The sequence below is a fragment of the Hakea prostrata genome, chromosome 8 (assembly GCF_041222555.1).
Source record: "Hakea prostrata isolate BN-2017 chromosome 8, UWA_Hpros_2, whole genome shotgun sequence".
Taxonomy (NCBI): domain Eukaryota; kingdom Viridiplantae; phylum Streptophyta; class Magnoliopsida; order Proteales; family Proteaceae; genus Hakea; species Hakea prostrata.
Genome location: NC_142607.1, coordinates 23,324,340 through 23,341,022, shown reverse-complemented (window position 1 = coordinate 23,341,022; position 16,683 = coordinate 23,324,340). Strand labels below are relative to the sequence as shown.

Genomic DNA, 16,683 nt, shown 5'->3' with positions numbered 1-16,683 from the left:
CAAATACAGGGTCCCATGGATGCCCCTGTGAGAACTCCTAAGCTGCGGTTGCTTATCGGTGCACAAAAGGTGCTCATCTAACTAGAACAGAGAATCAGAGTTGATAACTAGCAAGGGGAAAGAAGAAAAGACGAAGAAAAAAAAACAGTATTGATGATGCCCATCGTAGATTCGTTTTAATCAATCTGGTCATTTATCTTTGTAAGGATAGTTGAATCCACCGCTCAATATGGAAGATGTGCCTGCTAGTAACTAGGGATTGATGATGCCATATTGCTGTTGCCAAAAATCAATGACTGAGAGAGTCTCTGAAATAACGAAAAGACATAAAGAGTATTAGAAGCACTATGAACTTACTGTCATGTTTGATGGTTGAACGAACAGAAGTGGAAGGCATTTGATAAATTTTACTGTCAACCATCCAAACAACAAAGGGTACTTGTTTCATGGCTTCATGGGTTCTATAGAAGCATCCAAGCACATACGTAATGTGATGTAAACATGCTTCAGTCGTTGAACAGCAGGGTAGAGGAAATTTGGGAGGATAATGTCTCACAAGTGGTGACAGATAATGCAGCCAACTAAAATGTGGCTCCTCTTCCAGTGCATTGCCTTGACTTTATCTTAGAAGATATAAGCAATATCAAATCACAGAGAGTGTATTCAGAGCCTAGAAATGTAAGAAAACTCATTTGTAGGCACAGTTACCTTTTTGAAGCCTTGAAAGTCAAAACAGGTAGGCATCAAGGGAGAGCTGGTGTCAAAAGATTTAGTACTTCATCTCTAACTCTCATACCATACCATACTAAAGTACAATGATGCCTTCAGCCTTCAGGTCATTTATTTCTACAGTTTGGAAGAGCTATTCAAACACAATTTAGGGAAGAGAGCATAGAAAAAAAATCGACCGAAATTGTCAACATTTTGGTCGAAATGCCAGCATTTTTCAAAAACAAAATGAAATACAAGGTTAGGAAAACGAAATGATTCGTATCAACTGGAACGATACGAAATACGGTCGATGCGACACGGAATTTCGTATCGTTTCGTATCGACCCAAAGCGATACAGGCCCAGCTTATAAAATCATCATTTTCGACGAAACTTGTGAAATTTCGCAGTTCTTGCCATTTTGACCCATATCACCTATTGAAATTTCGACCTGTTTCGACCTTTTCTTTTTCTTTTTCTTGCTTTCATCCCTCATTTCACCTAATTTCTAGCATGGTGGGAGATCTCGCGAGATCTCGCCTTTTTAGAAAGGCGAGACGAGATCTCTGGCGAGATCTGCGAGATTGCAGATCTCGCCAACGGTAGGATTTTGGCTGCTTTAGGGGCTTTTTAAAGCCCCTGTCTCGCTCGAGAGAGGCATCTCTCGCCTCTCTCGAGCCTCTCTCTCTCTTCTATCTCGCTGGAAGCCCATATTTGGCCGGAAAACTTCATTTTTGGCCGGAATTTGGCCGGAATTTGTTGGGGATTCAACATAGCAACATCATCAACTCATCCACAACAACAAATTGAAGCATATTTGTAGTGATTCAAGCATATTTCAAGGGATCTTCAAGAAATGTAAGATTTTCCCCCAAATTTGATTTTTTTCAAATACAAGGTTCTACAATGATTGTATGAGTGTGATATAAATATATGTTGATGTTCAAGCTTAGATCTACACTTTCATGGAAAAAAATTTAATTTTCTGTTATAAATTTTTTTTTTGAATTTTCGTATTTAAAAAATATATTATCTAAAAAATTAAAATTAAAGATTATAAATAAATACTTATGATATGAATGTGATTATTATTTATGTTAAACTACATTTAGAGGGCTACAATCTCATATATTAATATTTTGATTATCATGCTTGCTGTATTTTTTTATTTAAATAATTAAATAAAATAATTATGAAAAATAATATTTTATTAAAAAATTATCTGTTTTTTTTATAAAATGATGCTTATATTATGTAGTTTATTTTTAAAATACAAACATGTCTTATTGAGCATTGTATATATGTTATCTTAGAACAAAGTGTGTGTTTTGTTGTTTTATAAATTATATTTACATAAAATAATTATAAAAAATAATATGTTATTAAAAATTTATCTGTTTTTTTTTTTAAATGATGCTCATATTATGTAGTTTATTTTAAAAATACTAACATGTTTGTTTGAGCAGTGTATATATGTTATCTTAGAACAAAGTGTGTGTTTTGTTGTTTTATAAATTGTTTTTACATGTTTTTATGTATCTAAAAATTATTCTAATGATTATTTGGGAATATTCATGATTCATGTATGTATTTCAGACTTTCAGTGCTGTACATTTGAATCTTAAATGGCAACTAGTGGGAGTAGCGGCACTGGTAGTGGGACTCAGGACATTGCTTGGCAACATGGGGATCCACTGACTGCTGACAAGAAGAAATCCCGATGCAAGTATTGCCTCAAGACTTTGAATTCTGGTGGTTCAACCAGATTAAAGCAACATTTGGCTGGTGGTTATAAAGATGTTGCCAAGTGTCCCAGGGTTCCTTATGAAGTCCAAAAAACAATTGCAGCAACTTTAAGGGGAGGGAAACAAAAAAAGGAAGAGATGGCACAAAAGCAAAGGGAATTTGAGGATATAGTGCTATCTAGACCTACTCTTGATGTTGATGAGGAATCAAGCGATAATGAAGAGAGGAGGAGGGTTATGGGTGTTGAGTCACGAGCCGAATGGAGACAGATGAAGGCTGCAATGGAAGCTAGCAGACAGTCCTTACATGCTGATAGTGTGAGGCAATATGAACAAACAAGGGGAGCAGGTGGTTCGGGGTCAGGGGCATCCATGCCACCTAGACATAGTTTTCAGGGAACTGAGACTAAGAGGACCGAAAGGAGGAGGAGGAAGACTACACATTATGATTCCACATTTGACCAAAACCCCTCCCTCTTCAACCAACAAGACATCTATCAAAGAAGCATTCCCTATATGTTTGCTGGAGGTAGAGAAGGCAGTAGGGAGGAGGAAGCTAGGTTATCAATCAGCAAATTCATGCTCTATAACAACATTGCACCCAATGTAGCCAAAACACCATACTATCAGGGGATGATCAATGCAGTTGCTAGGGCAGGTGTAGGGGTTAAAGGCCCAACAGCTTGGGAAGTAATGAATAAATATTTACCCAAGGTAAAGCAGGAGGTGGATGAATACATTGAATCATTAAAAGAACAATGGAGTACATATGGTGTTACTGTGATGGCTGATGGATGGATTGGTCCTACTAGACAGTCCATCATTAATTTCATGGTGAGCTGCAATGGAAAGACATCCTTCCTCAAGTCAGTGGATGCCTCAGATAAGATCAAAGATGCTGACTACCTTTACAAGCTTCTTAGGGAGGTGGTACTCGAGGTAGGGCCAAAGAATGTTGTCCAAATTGTCACAGATAATGGTGCAAACTTTCAAAAAAGCTGGTGAAATGTTGATGAGGAAGAAGAGCAGCAGGATCCACCTCTTTTGGACACCATATGCTGCTCATTCGATTGATCTTATGTTGAAGGACTTGGGGAAAAGAAAGTCAATCGGTACTGTGGTTGAGAGGGCTAGAAGGGTAAGTAATTTTATTTATAACCATGGTTATGTGCTGAAGATGATGAGGAACCACTGTAAGGGTGATCTAGTCAGACCTGGATTGACTAGATTCGCCACCAACTATGTAGCTCTGAAAAGCTTCCAGAAGAAAGTGGTGGATCTTCGGCACATGTTTGCAAGTGAGGAGTGGTTTGGTTGGCGTGGATCTAGCTAGCCCAACAAACCATTGCTGATGATTCCTTTTGGAGGCAGCTGAATAGGACACTGGGCATTATAGAACCTATTGTGTTTGTTTTAAGGATGGTGGATTCGGAGAAGAAGCCCACAATGCCCCACATATATGCTGCCCTCCAGCAAATGAAAGAGTTGATTAGAGCTGCTGCCCCTAGCACCTTCAAATCCTACGAGAGGATCATCGATAATAGATGGGAGATGCACTTGATGCATCCTTTGCACTTGGCTGGTGAGTCACTTTTAAGTCTTTTTAAGTTTTTGTTGTATACCTTAATTTAAATTCTTTATTTGTTATAACTTATAACTTATAATTTATAAACAAGTAAGTTAGTAAACAACCAAATCACTAAGTCACTAACCAAATTTTTTATTTCCACAATGCAAGCTTACTACCTCAACCCAAAGTACCATTACAAGAATGATCTGGGGCTTGATGTAAAGTTGATGACTGCGGTGCAAGAGGTGGTGGAGAAGCTTGTGTCAAATCCCATTATGCAAGGGACAATTAATGGAGAGGTGAGAACTTATTCAATTGTTTCTTCAACTTCTTGCATTAGTGCATTAGCCATTAAGCATATACATAATACAATAATCGAAGAATTGGTGTACAGATCAGGGAGTTCAGGGATGCCTCTGGGAGTTTTGGAAAGCCTTCTGCAGTTGCAACTAGGAAAAAAACTGATCCTGGTAAATAGTTCACTACTCTATAAGTCATTAAGTCTATAAGTCTATAGACTATAAGTCTATAACTTTATAAATGATAACTGATAAGTTATATAAATATAAAGATTTGCTTGCCTAATGCATTCTTATTTTTGGTTATGCAGCTGACTGGTGGTTTCTATATGGAATTAGTGCGCCAAATCTCAGGGACATAGCAATTAAAGTACTCTCACAGACTTGCTCATCCTCTGGTTGCGAGAGGAACTAGAGCACCTTCTCGCTCATCCATAGTAAGGTACGGAACAGATTGGGGAGTAAGAGGCTCGAGAACTTGGTATATGTGCATTACAACATGAGATTGAGAGTAGGGCACATACAAGATAATATAGATGACGACAATCGTGAACCGATTGAGTTGACTGATATATTCCACGAGCCCCCCGCAGAAGATGAGGAAGATGATGTCATATATCAGTGGGTCAGGGATCGAGGTGGCCCAGTGCTGGATGGGCCAGAAGGGCAGCCTGATCCTACCATTGCTGCTGCTGTGGGCCCAAATGCTGTGGCTGAGCACCTATCTTCTGATGAGGGTCAGGCTGCTGTAGCGGCATCAGAAGGATCAGATGTACCATTTGTGGAGCCACCTGGTCGACTTCAAACAACTGAGGTGACAACTAGTAGTGGGGATTCAGATGATGATGCCGATGATACCACTCATACCAAACGGCCAAGTGGCCCAAATCAGACATCGAGTTCGAGTCATGGAGGCAGTCAGGCTGGTCGTGTTTCTGGTGGAAGTCAGCGTCAACAAAGGGAGTCACCTGACTCACCTCCACCAGGTCCGAGTCATCCGACACATGTGAGCCACGGTTCCCTATCTCTCGGACTTATAGTAGGAGTCGGAAGAGCAGATCAAAGCAAGGGCAGGGGCAACCGAATGATGATGCGAGCATGCATGATCTTGAATTGAACATGGGAAGCATGAGCCTAGATCAGAGTGATTCACAACAGCAGAGCCTGTCATCGGGGTACCAATACGGGGATCACAAAGACCGGGTCGGATTACGGTGGGTATTCTTCTTATGGAGGTCATACTATTCCTCAAGACCCTTCACCCGGAGAGTATGCATATGGGAGTGAAGGTGGGTTGTTAAATGAGTGGTTTAGAAACCCGTACCCAAATACTCAACAACTATATGAACAACAACAACAACAATGGCTCTTTCACCCACCCACGATTGACGGTTATCCCGCATCGCTATTCCTCCAAAGATTTCGACATGCAAACATATAATGATCATATAAACCGATATGCGACATACTTCAGTGATCAATTGACTTGGGAGTCATATGTGGCCACCGTTCAGAATCAATTGATGCGGAATGTTGAGTGATACTCTTAGTCTTGTAACTTGTAAGTTGTAACTTGTAAGTTGTAAGTTGTAATCTTCTTAATTCTTATGGAGTTATGGTTGTAAAATTTTGAAGACATTTAAGTGTTTAACAATTTATTACTTTGAATCTTTGATAGTTTGAAGTTTGAACTTTGATCACTTGTTGACTTGATTCTTGAATACTTGATGTGTAATGTTATTGTATATTTGTATTTGATACTTGATGGTTGATAAACGATAACTCATTAACTTGAAGTCTTGAATTACTTGATATCTTTACATAATTACATTACATGTTGTCTCTAACTCTCTAAGACTCTAACTCTATATCTATAATCTCTATTCTCTAAGACTCTAACTTTGCATTTCACAGAATTTCGGTTTTACACATAGGGTCGACGTAGGAGACATAGTTAGGGTTATTTTCTCACAAATCTAAGGCCACCAATGTGTTCAAAAGGCCTTAAATAGGCTAAATACCAAGTTTCAGCCCAACCAGAGCCCTAAAACTCACCGAGATGGGCTACCGAGACTACCGCCAATTTTCTGGCATATCTCGACCGAGATCTCACCATCTCGGTTGAGATCTCGGTATTTCTGAGTGGCGAGATCTCGCTCGAGAGCGAGATCTCCCACCATGATTTCTAGAACTCCATTTCATTCAAACACTAGATTTGGTCCTCTATTTGTGGATTTTCTCAAATCTTGCAAGCTGAGTAACAAACTTTGTCATTTTTTTATTTTTGTTTTATTTGTGCCTAAAATCTTCTTGGATTGCTTCCAAATTTAAGTATATTTACTTTAAAGTGTTGACCTATGAATTTGTAGTGTCAAAATTAATTTTTGGATCTTCCTACTATTTTTTATTTTTTTTCTGTTATTAAAAATTGTTTTGTAAATTGTGCATATTGCTGAAAATGTATATGTATAGTAGATGTATGAGTTTTAAATTAATGTATGTGAGAGTTGTGACACTATATTGTTATGATGGTGTTGAATCGAATTATTTTTCTGTTAATTATCTATTTTTACTATATTTAATATATTTTAAAAATATTAAATATTATAAAAAAAATAATTAATTTGTTTTAAATTTAAAAATAGGAGAGTATTAGTGGAACCATGTATGCAATTTTTGGAGCATGTTGTGGAGCTTTTTAAGATAATTAATGTGTATTTTATATATTTTTTAAATTATTTAGATATTAATAAAATACTTATTTATTTTAGTTTCATATCTAAAAATAGGAGGTTATTATTAGAAACATGTATGTAATTTTTTGAACATATCATACAGCTTTTCAAAATACTTAGTGTATATTTCTTGTATCAGACACTCTCTTTCAAAGATGTTAAACATAGCTTGGCAACACGAGAGGCCACTAACAGCTAATAGGAGGAAGAGCGAGTGTAATTACTGCAATAAATAAATAGAAGGTGGGGCCACTAGAATGAAGGTGCATCAAGCTGGTGGAATCAGAGAAGTAGTAGGGTGCCAAAAGGTGCCCTCAATGGTCAAGAAGGCAATGGCGTCATACTTAAGTGGGGGAAAGCAAAAGAGGAAAAAGAAGAGAACACAGAGGAAGGAGTTCAAGGATGCATGCTTAGATGACCTTTGAGAGACCGAGGATAATAATCTAGAGGAGCCAAGAGAGTATGGACTGACCCAGAGGCCGAACAGATCAAGAGGGCGATGATGATGAGTAGGGAGCAACGACGGTTGATGACATGAGGAGGCAATAGGGGTCTATGGGTTGTGGGTCCTCTAGAGAGCCTGCAGGTATGGGAGGCATAGGCAGCTCCCAAGTCCTTATAAGGAGTAATCAGAATGTGAGGCAAGAGGTTCGTATCCCATGGGCCCCAACAAGGGGACGAACTTCATCATCACGTCCTACAGATCAGATCTAGAGATTCTTCGCAGTGATGCAGCCCTATTTAGGAGGCGCCTAAGCAAATCAGAGAAAGTTGAAGCACTTATGGGGGAGTGTGAAGGAGAAAGTGGGGATGGCTTTCTCCAAATAGGCTTATTACTATAGTATTCCAGCACATACAGCCCAAGGGCCCTACTATAAGGATATGATTAAGGAGATAGGCAAGGCTGGGATTGGTGTATAGGGACCCACTCCATATGAGATATATAATGTCTATTTGCATAAGCATAAGGAGGAGTTAAATGAGTATATTAATGGATTAAAGCCCATGTGAGCTTATTATGGAGTGACTATGATGGCTGATGGTTGGACTAGTCCCACTAAACAGTTCATTATCATTTCATGTTTAATTGTGATGGGAGGACAATGTTCCTCAAGTCAGTAGATACATCCGGTGAGAAGAAGGATGCAAAATACATTTATAAATTATTAAAGCAAGTGTTGAAGGAGGTTGGAGTGGACAATGTGATCCAAATTGTGACTGATAATGGCTCCAACTACAAGAAAGCCAGGTTGAAGATGCAAGGGAACCATAGTTATCAAAACATGCTTCTACTTGTAGTATTAATTTTCATTTTTAAATACATATATTTACATTAAATGTACACTTCATAACTTTGTATTGATGACTTGGTGGATGGACAAATTTAGGCTCTTTTGGACTCCATGTGCGTCTCACTGAATTGACTTAATGCTAAAGGACATCAGAAAGGTCAAGCTTGTGAAGAAGAACGTGGAACAAGCCCGACAACTTAGCACCTTCATCTATAACCACACATTGCATTAAAGATGATAAAGGACAAGTGTTAGGGTGACTTAGTGAGGTCAGGCATAACCAGACTTGCTACTAATTGGATAGCACTATAGAGCTTTGAAAATAGGAAGAATGGCCTTAGGAGCATTATTTAAATCAGAGCAGTGGTTTAACTGGGAGGGTTCTTCATCCGTAGGAGGAAGGAGAGCACAGTTGACCATACTTGATGACAGTTTCTAGCATAATGTGAGGATAGTGGTGAAGATGTTTGAGTTTGTGGTGCATATGTTGAGGATGGTAGATCAGCAAGGAAGACTTACTCTACCAAACATATGGGCTGCAGTAGATAGGATGAAGCAGCAAGTTACCCAGGTCTACCCATACTGCAACAAGAAAGTCCTCAACATCATCCAAGTTAGATGGGAGTCTATGCTGCAGCATCCATTGCATAAGGCTGGTGAGTTTTTAAGTCTAGGATTCAGTTTAATTTTCATCATGTTATCACACTATTAAGTATTTAAGTATTGACTATTCCCTCTTATTTTTTCTTTTTCTTACATAGCATACTATTTAAATCCTAGATACCATTACAAAGACACTCTTAGGATAAGGCAAGATTTGGTGGATGCCGTCCAAATTGTAGTGGAGAAGTTGGAACTGGATTCATTTAAACAAGTAATCATCCTTATGGAGGTGAGATAGTGATTTGATATTCACAATTCATAGTTTTATACTAAGTCACATTTTTGTCTATGTTTTATTTCTTGGTAAGATACACCTTTTAAAATAATAATTAAATAAATAAAACCATTGTCAATAAGCCGTTACACATCTTCAGGAGATAATCATGTGTTCTGTGATTACCATTTGATGTCTAATCTATGCATTCAATAAAAACATTAATTGTTCATAATTTTCCTTTTTATGTTATGATTGCCATTACTATTTACCTTATAGGTATGTTATAAAAGTACACACTTTTGGAAGAAAAATGGAAAACCAAAAACATAGTTATCGCATTTGTCAGGCAATTGACTTCTATTTTCTAATTAAAACAGATTGGTGTCTTCTTTTGGGATTATTTGTGGACTCTATGGACAAATATTTTGCATAACAAAATAGTTTCTAATTATTGCTCTTTTTTTGTTCTAAGTTTGGTATTGTTGTAGTTATCTTTTTTTTTTTTTTTTTTATATATATACATTAGATAAAGGCATTTAGGGATGCCACTGGGAGCTTCGGTAGTTCCGTGGCCATATCGGACAGGAAGCTGCCCCTGGGGGTAAGTTCATTCATTATATATTTAGTTATTATATATTATCTTTAACTTAGTTATCTAAGTATTGAAATGACTTGGAGTCTATGTTTGTTGCAGCTGAATGGTGGTTGTAATTTGGACGTGACTCACCCCACTTGAGTACGATTACAAGCAAAGTGCTCTCCCAGACATGTTCTGTCACTAGTTGTGAGCGAAATTGGAACACCTTCAACCTCATCCACTCAAAGAGGCACAACCGATTGGGTGTGAAGCGTTTAGAAGACCTTGTCTACTTACATTACAATATGAGACTAAAGGAGAAACATATCAGACAGGGGATGGACAGAGAGAGTAACAATATAAAGTTAGCCAACATATTTAAGATGGATGATGATGATAACCCAGTAGTTGACTCGATCAAGGATAGTGAAAAGCCATTGCTGGATGAGGAAGGAGGTCGTCCCAGTAGACAGATTGCAAAGGAGATGGGGGCTGATGTGGAGGACTTCATGACCAAGGAGGGGAGTGCACAAGCAGCGCTCGCCGTCCCTTCGTGCCAAGTGCATCCACCCAAAGTGAGGATTTGATTGTCTTGTTTGACATTGAGGATGATGTGACTCGAGCCTCCGACGATGACAACGATGGTGATGATGATGACGATGATGATGATGATGATGATGATGATGATGATGGAGGGGATGAAGAGGGTGTTGGACCTCGTGATCAGGATTCAACTAATCCTAGAGACAAACCACCACCACCAACACTACTAGTATGTGAGAGTCAAGGGGAAGACAACCACTAAGATTCATAGGCCTGCAGAGTCCTAATATAATACTATTGTGGAGAGTATTGGCTCTACTAGGTTGACTTATGGAGCTTATGGTTATGGACCTTATGGTGTCCCTCCTGGCTAACAGACTCAAGGTCAGCCACCAGTGAAGCCTTATGGTTATGGAACTTAAGAAGCTTATAGTGTCCCTCCCACTGTCACCTATCGGAGTCAACCACTGAAACTTTATTGTCAGTATAGACCTTATGGTGTCCCTGCCCCTATTGACAACTAAGGTGTTCCTTCATTTGTTGAGCAGATCTTCAACTCTGTACCATAGCCACCACCAGCCTTTCCATATGCAGTTGAAGCAGTTTCTTATCTGGAGATTCACAACTTCCCACCATCAGGAAATCTTAGGCAAGTGATGAGGCACGTATACTGCAGTTGTCGACTACATCAACAACTATATGGAGCAAGCAAACATCATGGGACTTGTATTGTCATTTGTATGGGGTGCAGATGGAAGAGGAAGACATGGAATAGAGTAGACTTGTAATTGGTAACATTCTCGCTTCTTCTCATGTATACTATATACTTAAATGTTACATTTTCAATGTTTTTTTTTTGCTAAACTAGTAGTTCCATAGTGTTTACCATGCTTGAAATAGGTAGTAAGCAAGAATCCAAATCATTTTGAGTCCATATGAGGCCCGAATTTATCCATATTGAAGGAACTAGAAGAGCTAGGGGTAGACCTAAGATAACCTTAGGAGAAGTGGTGAGAAAGGATATGTATAGCTTAGGCCTTGTATTTAGCATGGCCTCGAACAGAACTGATTGGAAGGCAAGAATCCATGTAGCCAACCCCATTTAGTTGGGACAAGGCTTATTGTTGTTGTATGAGGCCCAAATTTGAAGTTCAAATTTTCAGAAAAATATTACAAATTTTGACCAAAATTTCGGTCGAAACTTGGAAATTTCGGTCGAAAGGTCGAAATTCCTGCTTTGATCGAAATTTTTTCCTTGGAAGAGAGTAGAGGAAACAATTTTTGCTACATCATTTTGAGTGCAACATAAGATTGTCTTAGAGCATACTTGTCATACCCCCCAAAACCTAAATAAAATGCAACAATGAGAATATTTACTAGTGTTGTCTAACTCTAGGATTTGGATGCTTGTGTGCTTCACGTCATGAGAACAATCTTAAGAGATATCGTCAATGGAAAATAACACAAATACTCACATAATGTTATTCATTTCTTGGATTACAAAGTCACTTAATTCTTGCATATATACAAAAAAAGGAAAGGTGTATGCAAAATGATATATTAGGTACATACCTTAAGAACCAAGTGAAGTACACAAGAAGATCACAAACTCCCAGTCTCCCACACTCTCTCTCAAACCCCCACACCACAGAAAGCAAGTAATCTACGGTTATGCCAACTATTTGCATATCACCGTAGTGAGCACACCACCATAAACACAACCGTCGCAAGTATCAGGACCCCAGTAGTCCTTCAAAATTTGAAATGATAGCTGTACAGTCTCTGTCTAAGTGGTATGGTGTATGCCAACATCCTCAATATCTAAGAGATCTAAAAGATTATATTTAAAGGAGTGAGCTCCATTGGGCCCAATGAGGAGAACCGAATTCCATGCAACAAACGTAACAAGATTTAATAATGATGGCATGTTGCAACATACACATGCTTCTAAAAAGCAAAAACTATATGAAATTAAATGCTACTGGTCTTGATAAGGTATTCCCTACATAAAAAATCTAAAAGATTATATTTAAAGGAGTGAGCTCCATTGGGCCCAATGAGGAGAACCAAATTCCATGCAACATACACAACAAGATTTAATAATGATGGCATGATGCAACATACACATGCTTCTAAAAAGCAAAAACTATATGAAATTAAATGCTACTGGTCTTGATAAGGTATTCCCTACATAAGAAATACGGCATGCCAATCCACTGTGTGGAATACCATTAGAGTGTTTGGTTACTCACGTTTCACCCTAGTCATCAATAAGACAGCTCAAATTTTGCCTTCATTGACTGGTCAAAACCTAACCATTTATTGGGAAGGGATGTAGCATCACACAAAACTAACCTTGCAAGCTAACATTATGTCATGGTGTGGTCAAGTCCATGTACTATCCCATACCAAAACTATACAGTTGATATTGAAACTGTGTTTGATGTCATGCACTTCAAGTTCTCACCATCACTCATAAAAAATACATGGAGTGCTCTCAACAACTCCTTTACGTCTATAAATTTACAATGAGCCTGTAACAACTCCTTTTTATCACAAAATACTAACAATAGATTTCATACAAGCCTGAAATAGCCCCTTTTATAACCACAAGCTTGCCACATCATTAATATTCACTTCCATCTTAGCATGCATTATCCATATGCATGTAACTGAATCAATTATTATGCAATGCTATGCTTGACTTAAGCATTCGAGTTCTAGCATCACAATGTATGAATGCATGACTGAGGAAAAAAAGCATATATGAATAACACATAAAGATCCTAAATTCTTACTCAACAAGTTGTTTGGTATTGATATCAATGGGTTCAGCTACAAGCAGTGCCAAATCTTCCACAGAGGGGACAGCTTTTGATTCTACATTTAACTATTATATTAATCATTTTTTTCTCATTTCTCATTTACTGAAGTCAGGGGTTTACAAGTCAAGTCCTGCTAGAGTAGGTGCCCTAGCATTGTTAAGGTCAATCTGGGAAACCTAGGGACACTGTTAGGTATCACACAGGCCAACAGAGATGAATATTGGGTCTGTGTGGCTGGTCTTGCCGAATCAGCCACACAGGTCCTAGACTGAACAACTTAGGTATCATGATGATTCTAGTCTGGATTGAAAAGTGCTACTCTGGGAAATCCCTACTTTGGCCCCTTCTATTTGAATTTCTTCTAGGAACATGACATAGATTATGATTAATTCCAATGGGGTTTCAATGATCAACTCTAATGTCAATGCAAGTTATCCTTCTTCATTTTAGGATTCTAAGCATTAAAGAAATTTGTTTAATGTTTAGTATTATTAACCCATTAACAGGCCTTTTGAGGTGCCTTTAGTTTCAATTATGTTTAGAAGTGTAGGCTACAATTGAAAAATTCTAGATTAGGCTAGGTTTTATAAGGCCACACTCAAACAACAATACCTCAAATCTGCATTTGCTTTAGGTTAATCATATACAAATTCAGCAATATAGATTATGTTGAAGTCCTAATTTTAAGGTGACCTTGAATAACATTCAAGGATTCGGTCTAAGGCTACAAGCTGAATTCAGAGTTCTCCGATTTCCTAGGCCTCATTTCTAAATTCAGAATTGGGGCTTTTCAATAATACACCACTTAATCATGATTTCAAGTCAAATACACACAAATCTACATGCAAGAATTCAGTTCCATGTAACAATTACTTCAATATAGTTCAACCATACCCTTTAATCCTCAATGCGACTACATCAATTTCAAGAATTAGTAATCTATCAGTTCATAACTATGGTATCATAGAAGCAGAACTAATTTGAGCTCATTCGTACACCCTAATAGTACCAGACGTTAGAAATATCAAGTTTAAAAGTAAAATGTCAATTTGCATGTTAAATTTATTTAGGATTTTCAGTTTTGGTTCATTAGGTTATCAATTTAGTCCTAAATTAGCAAGGATTTTAGAGAATAGAAACCCCAAAGTAAATTCATAAAGAGTGGATTACTAACCTAAATCGGTCCAAAGGTAGCCTTTCTCTCTCCTCCTTTTCTTCTTCCCCTTCTGATGTAAGCCCAATTTCTAGGGTTTGACTAGTAGGATTATTGCCCTAGACTTGGGTTCACTCCAAGATCCTCTTTCTGTGAACTAGAAGTCTTCTAGGGTTGTAGAAACTTGTAACTGAAAAACTCTTAAGATTGGCAAGGGTTAGGGTTAGGTTTTAGAGGTTTTGGCTAGGCTGAGGGTTGAAGGAGTGTGGGTTTTATGGCTTAACACTATGCTATAACTGGGTTTCAGACCTAGGAATTAAGTATAGGATTAGGGCGTTGGGTTTTAAGGCCGAATAGAAGGGTCCTAGGGTTTCGGTGGTTGCTGTAATGTAATTTCAGAATTAAACAGGTTAGGGCTTCCAGGGATATTCACTCACAGTTCGGTTGGGCTTAGGAGGGGGGCTGTCGTTACTGTTTTATAATTAGGATATCCTTTTCTTTTATTCAAATCAATGTGATTCTAACCTGTCTTTCTTTCCACTAACCTATCTACAGGTTCAGGCACTTCATCAACATGCTAGGATGATCTAACTGTATCTGAGGTTTGATCATCCATATATTCCTTATAGTCTCAAATCTTGAATCTACGTAGAAATTTAAGTCAGCAAGGTTTCATCTTCAGATCTTAATTTTCAAGATTAACATAGTTACATATCATTAGATAGCTCTCATCTGTTATTGCATGAGCTGGCAGTCAATTGATATTGATTTTAACTTTCTCTTATTGCTATCTACTCACCTATTCAGTTCCTTCTCGGTTCTATCAATTCATACAAGATCCAGTTATTGACAAAGAATAACATCCAAGAATTGGAAACTGAGAAATATCCATTTAAATCAACCTTAAAACCATCTGGAATCATGATCACCATCTCATCAAAAAATGGCTAAATGCTCACCTCATGAAAGTGAAATCTCCGTCGATGCTTGACAATGCCTTCAGTTGCGCTATAAAACATATCCATAAGCATTGTTTTCCCTATTTTATGAAAAATAATACTCATGGTAAAGATGATGTCTAGATGTTCAAAATTTTCCTTCTGAGAGAAGGGGGGGGGGGGGGGAAGAAAAAAAGGAATAGCTGTAACAGCCACATCAAAAGAAAGAATAGCTACTCAAAGAAAGACGGCACCAACACCGCAATCAAATTTGTTACTCCTCTTCACACAGTCCAGGAATCAAGGGCATACCACTTCCAACATTTCCATACAAATACAATCCTTTTGGGGCTGGAGGAGCCACTGGACGGCGACCAACCAATGAATCTAACTTCTTCTCCCGGTTCAGGAAGGAAACCCATTTCCCTACTCCTGGTTCTACATTCTCATTTCTTTTCCTGAGTCAGAACAACAGGTTCCATAACAAGGTAATATACTGCATTCAGTGGCTAGAAAAATAAAAAGAATGTTGTAATATAAGATTCCTGAACTGCCAACCAATCTCTGAACAAGCATTTAGAAATATTCATTAAAAATAAGAAAATAACTGCTGCAAATACCAGAATATTTAACAGTTAATTAAGATACAACAGAAAATGAGATGAATATGCAGCCAACTCATAAACAGGCCTATGTGGCAGTTCCACATAGTATTGTAAAGTGACTTTTAGGACCTGTTGGGTGCATTTGTAATTCCATATAGTTTTTGGGCTCTCCCTGCAATTTCTCACCTTCTCTTATTATACAAAGAAAATTCATGTGCTCTCCATGGACAAATTAGTTTCCTCTTCATGTACCCTTGGATTGACGGTTAAACGAAGGGCCAATGCCACAAGGAATCAAACATGGGATTTACGAACAAGGCTGAGAGGGGCTTTTAGGGTCTTCTTAGGCTCCAGTATATTTTAGACATTAAGAGGACTGGTATAGGCTAACAAAGGACTAATCAATGTATAGGCTGATTTGGAGTACTCCGAAAATGTAGGAGGTATTTAACATTTTCTAGGGCTTTAATATAATGCATCCCCTGGAATATGTGCAACCAAAATGATCCATTTTACTGGGTTTATTAAAATAACTAAAGTGGCAGCTAATTGGTTTGAAACACTAACTAAATGGATAAGGTCAAGGGTTCCAAGCATAATGAGTGCAATATAAAACTCCAATTCATGTTTCATTGCAGTTTTAATCTTTCAGGTAGGAACTACATTTGTTGGTATAAAGCCTAGATACTACAATTATATGGAAGAATTTTTGCACCAGTAACTTTTGTATGCCAAGATTTTTGCATATTTGTACATCAATCAAGTATTTAGATATGGCAGGAGGCAATCAATACCGTCTGAAATCCTCTAT

General features: G+C 37.9%; 2 protein-coding genes across 6 annotated transcripts in view; one reads left to right on the top strand and one right to left on the bottom strand.

Annotated features, from left to right (window-relative positions):
* Positions 1-16,683, bottom strand: part of LOC149007439 (AFG1-like ATPase family protein) — a 104,319-nt gene that overhangs the window by 61,476 nt on the left and 26,160 nt on the right. For all 5 annotated transcript variants that reach the window (XM_089165735.1, XM_089165733.1, XM_089165734.1 and 2 more), the window contains 2 exons: positions 15,580-15,725; positions 15,289-15,368 (listed from right to left, as the gene is read on the bottom strand). In XM_089165735.1, the coding sequence (XP_089021861.1) occupies positions 15,289-15,368; positions 15,580-15,725 (226 nt within the window). The remainder of the gene's footprint in view (positions 1-15,288; positions 15,369-15,579; positions 15,726-16,683) is intronic.
* Positions 3,955-4,766, top strand: LOC149007440 (uncharacterized). The gene is made up of 4 exons (XM_089165739.1): positions 3,955-4,037; positions 4,194-4,324; positions 4,420-4,495; positions 4,636-4,766. Exons 1-4 carry the CDS (start codon positions 4,007-4,009, stop codon positions 4,737-4,739), a joined length of 342 nt encoding a protein of 113 aa, XP_089021865.1. The 5' UTR covers positions 3,955-4,006; the 3' UTR covers positions 4,740-4,766.

What these genes read in the sequence shown, in the direction of transcription:
- LOC149007440 (XM_089165739.1), top strand. Translation starts at nt 4,007, where the DNA reads ATGCACTTGATGCATCCTTTGCACTTGGCTG. An exon ending in AAGGGACAATTAATGGAGAG is followed by an intron (nt 4,325 to 4,419) that starts GTGAGAACTTAT and finishes ATTGGTGTACAG; the next exon opens with ATCAGGGAGTTCAGGGATGC. An exon ending in TAGGAAAAAAACTGATCCTG is followed by an intron (nt 4,496 to 4,635) that starts GTAAATAGTTCA and finishes TTGGTTATGCAG; the next exon opens with CTGACTGGTGGTTTCTATAT.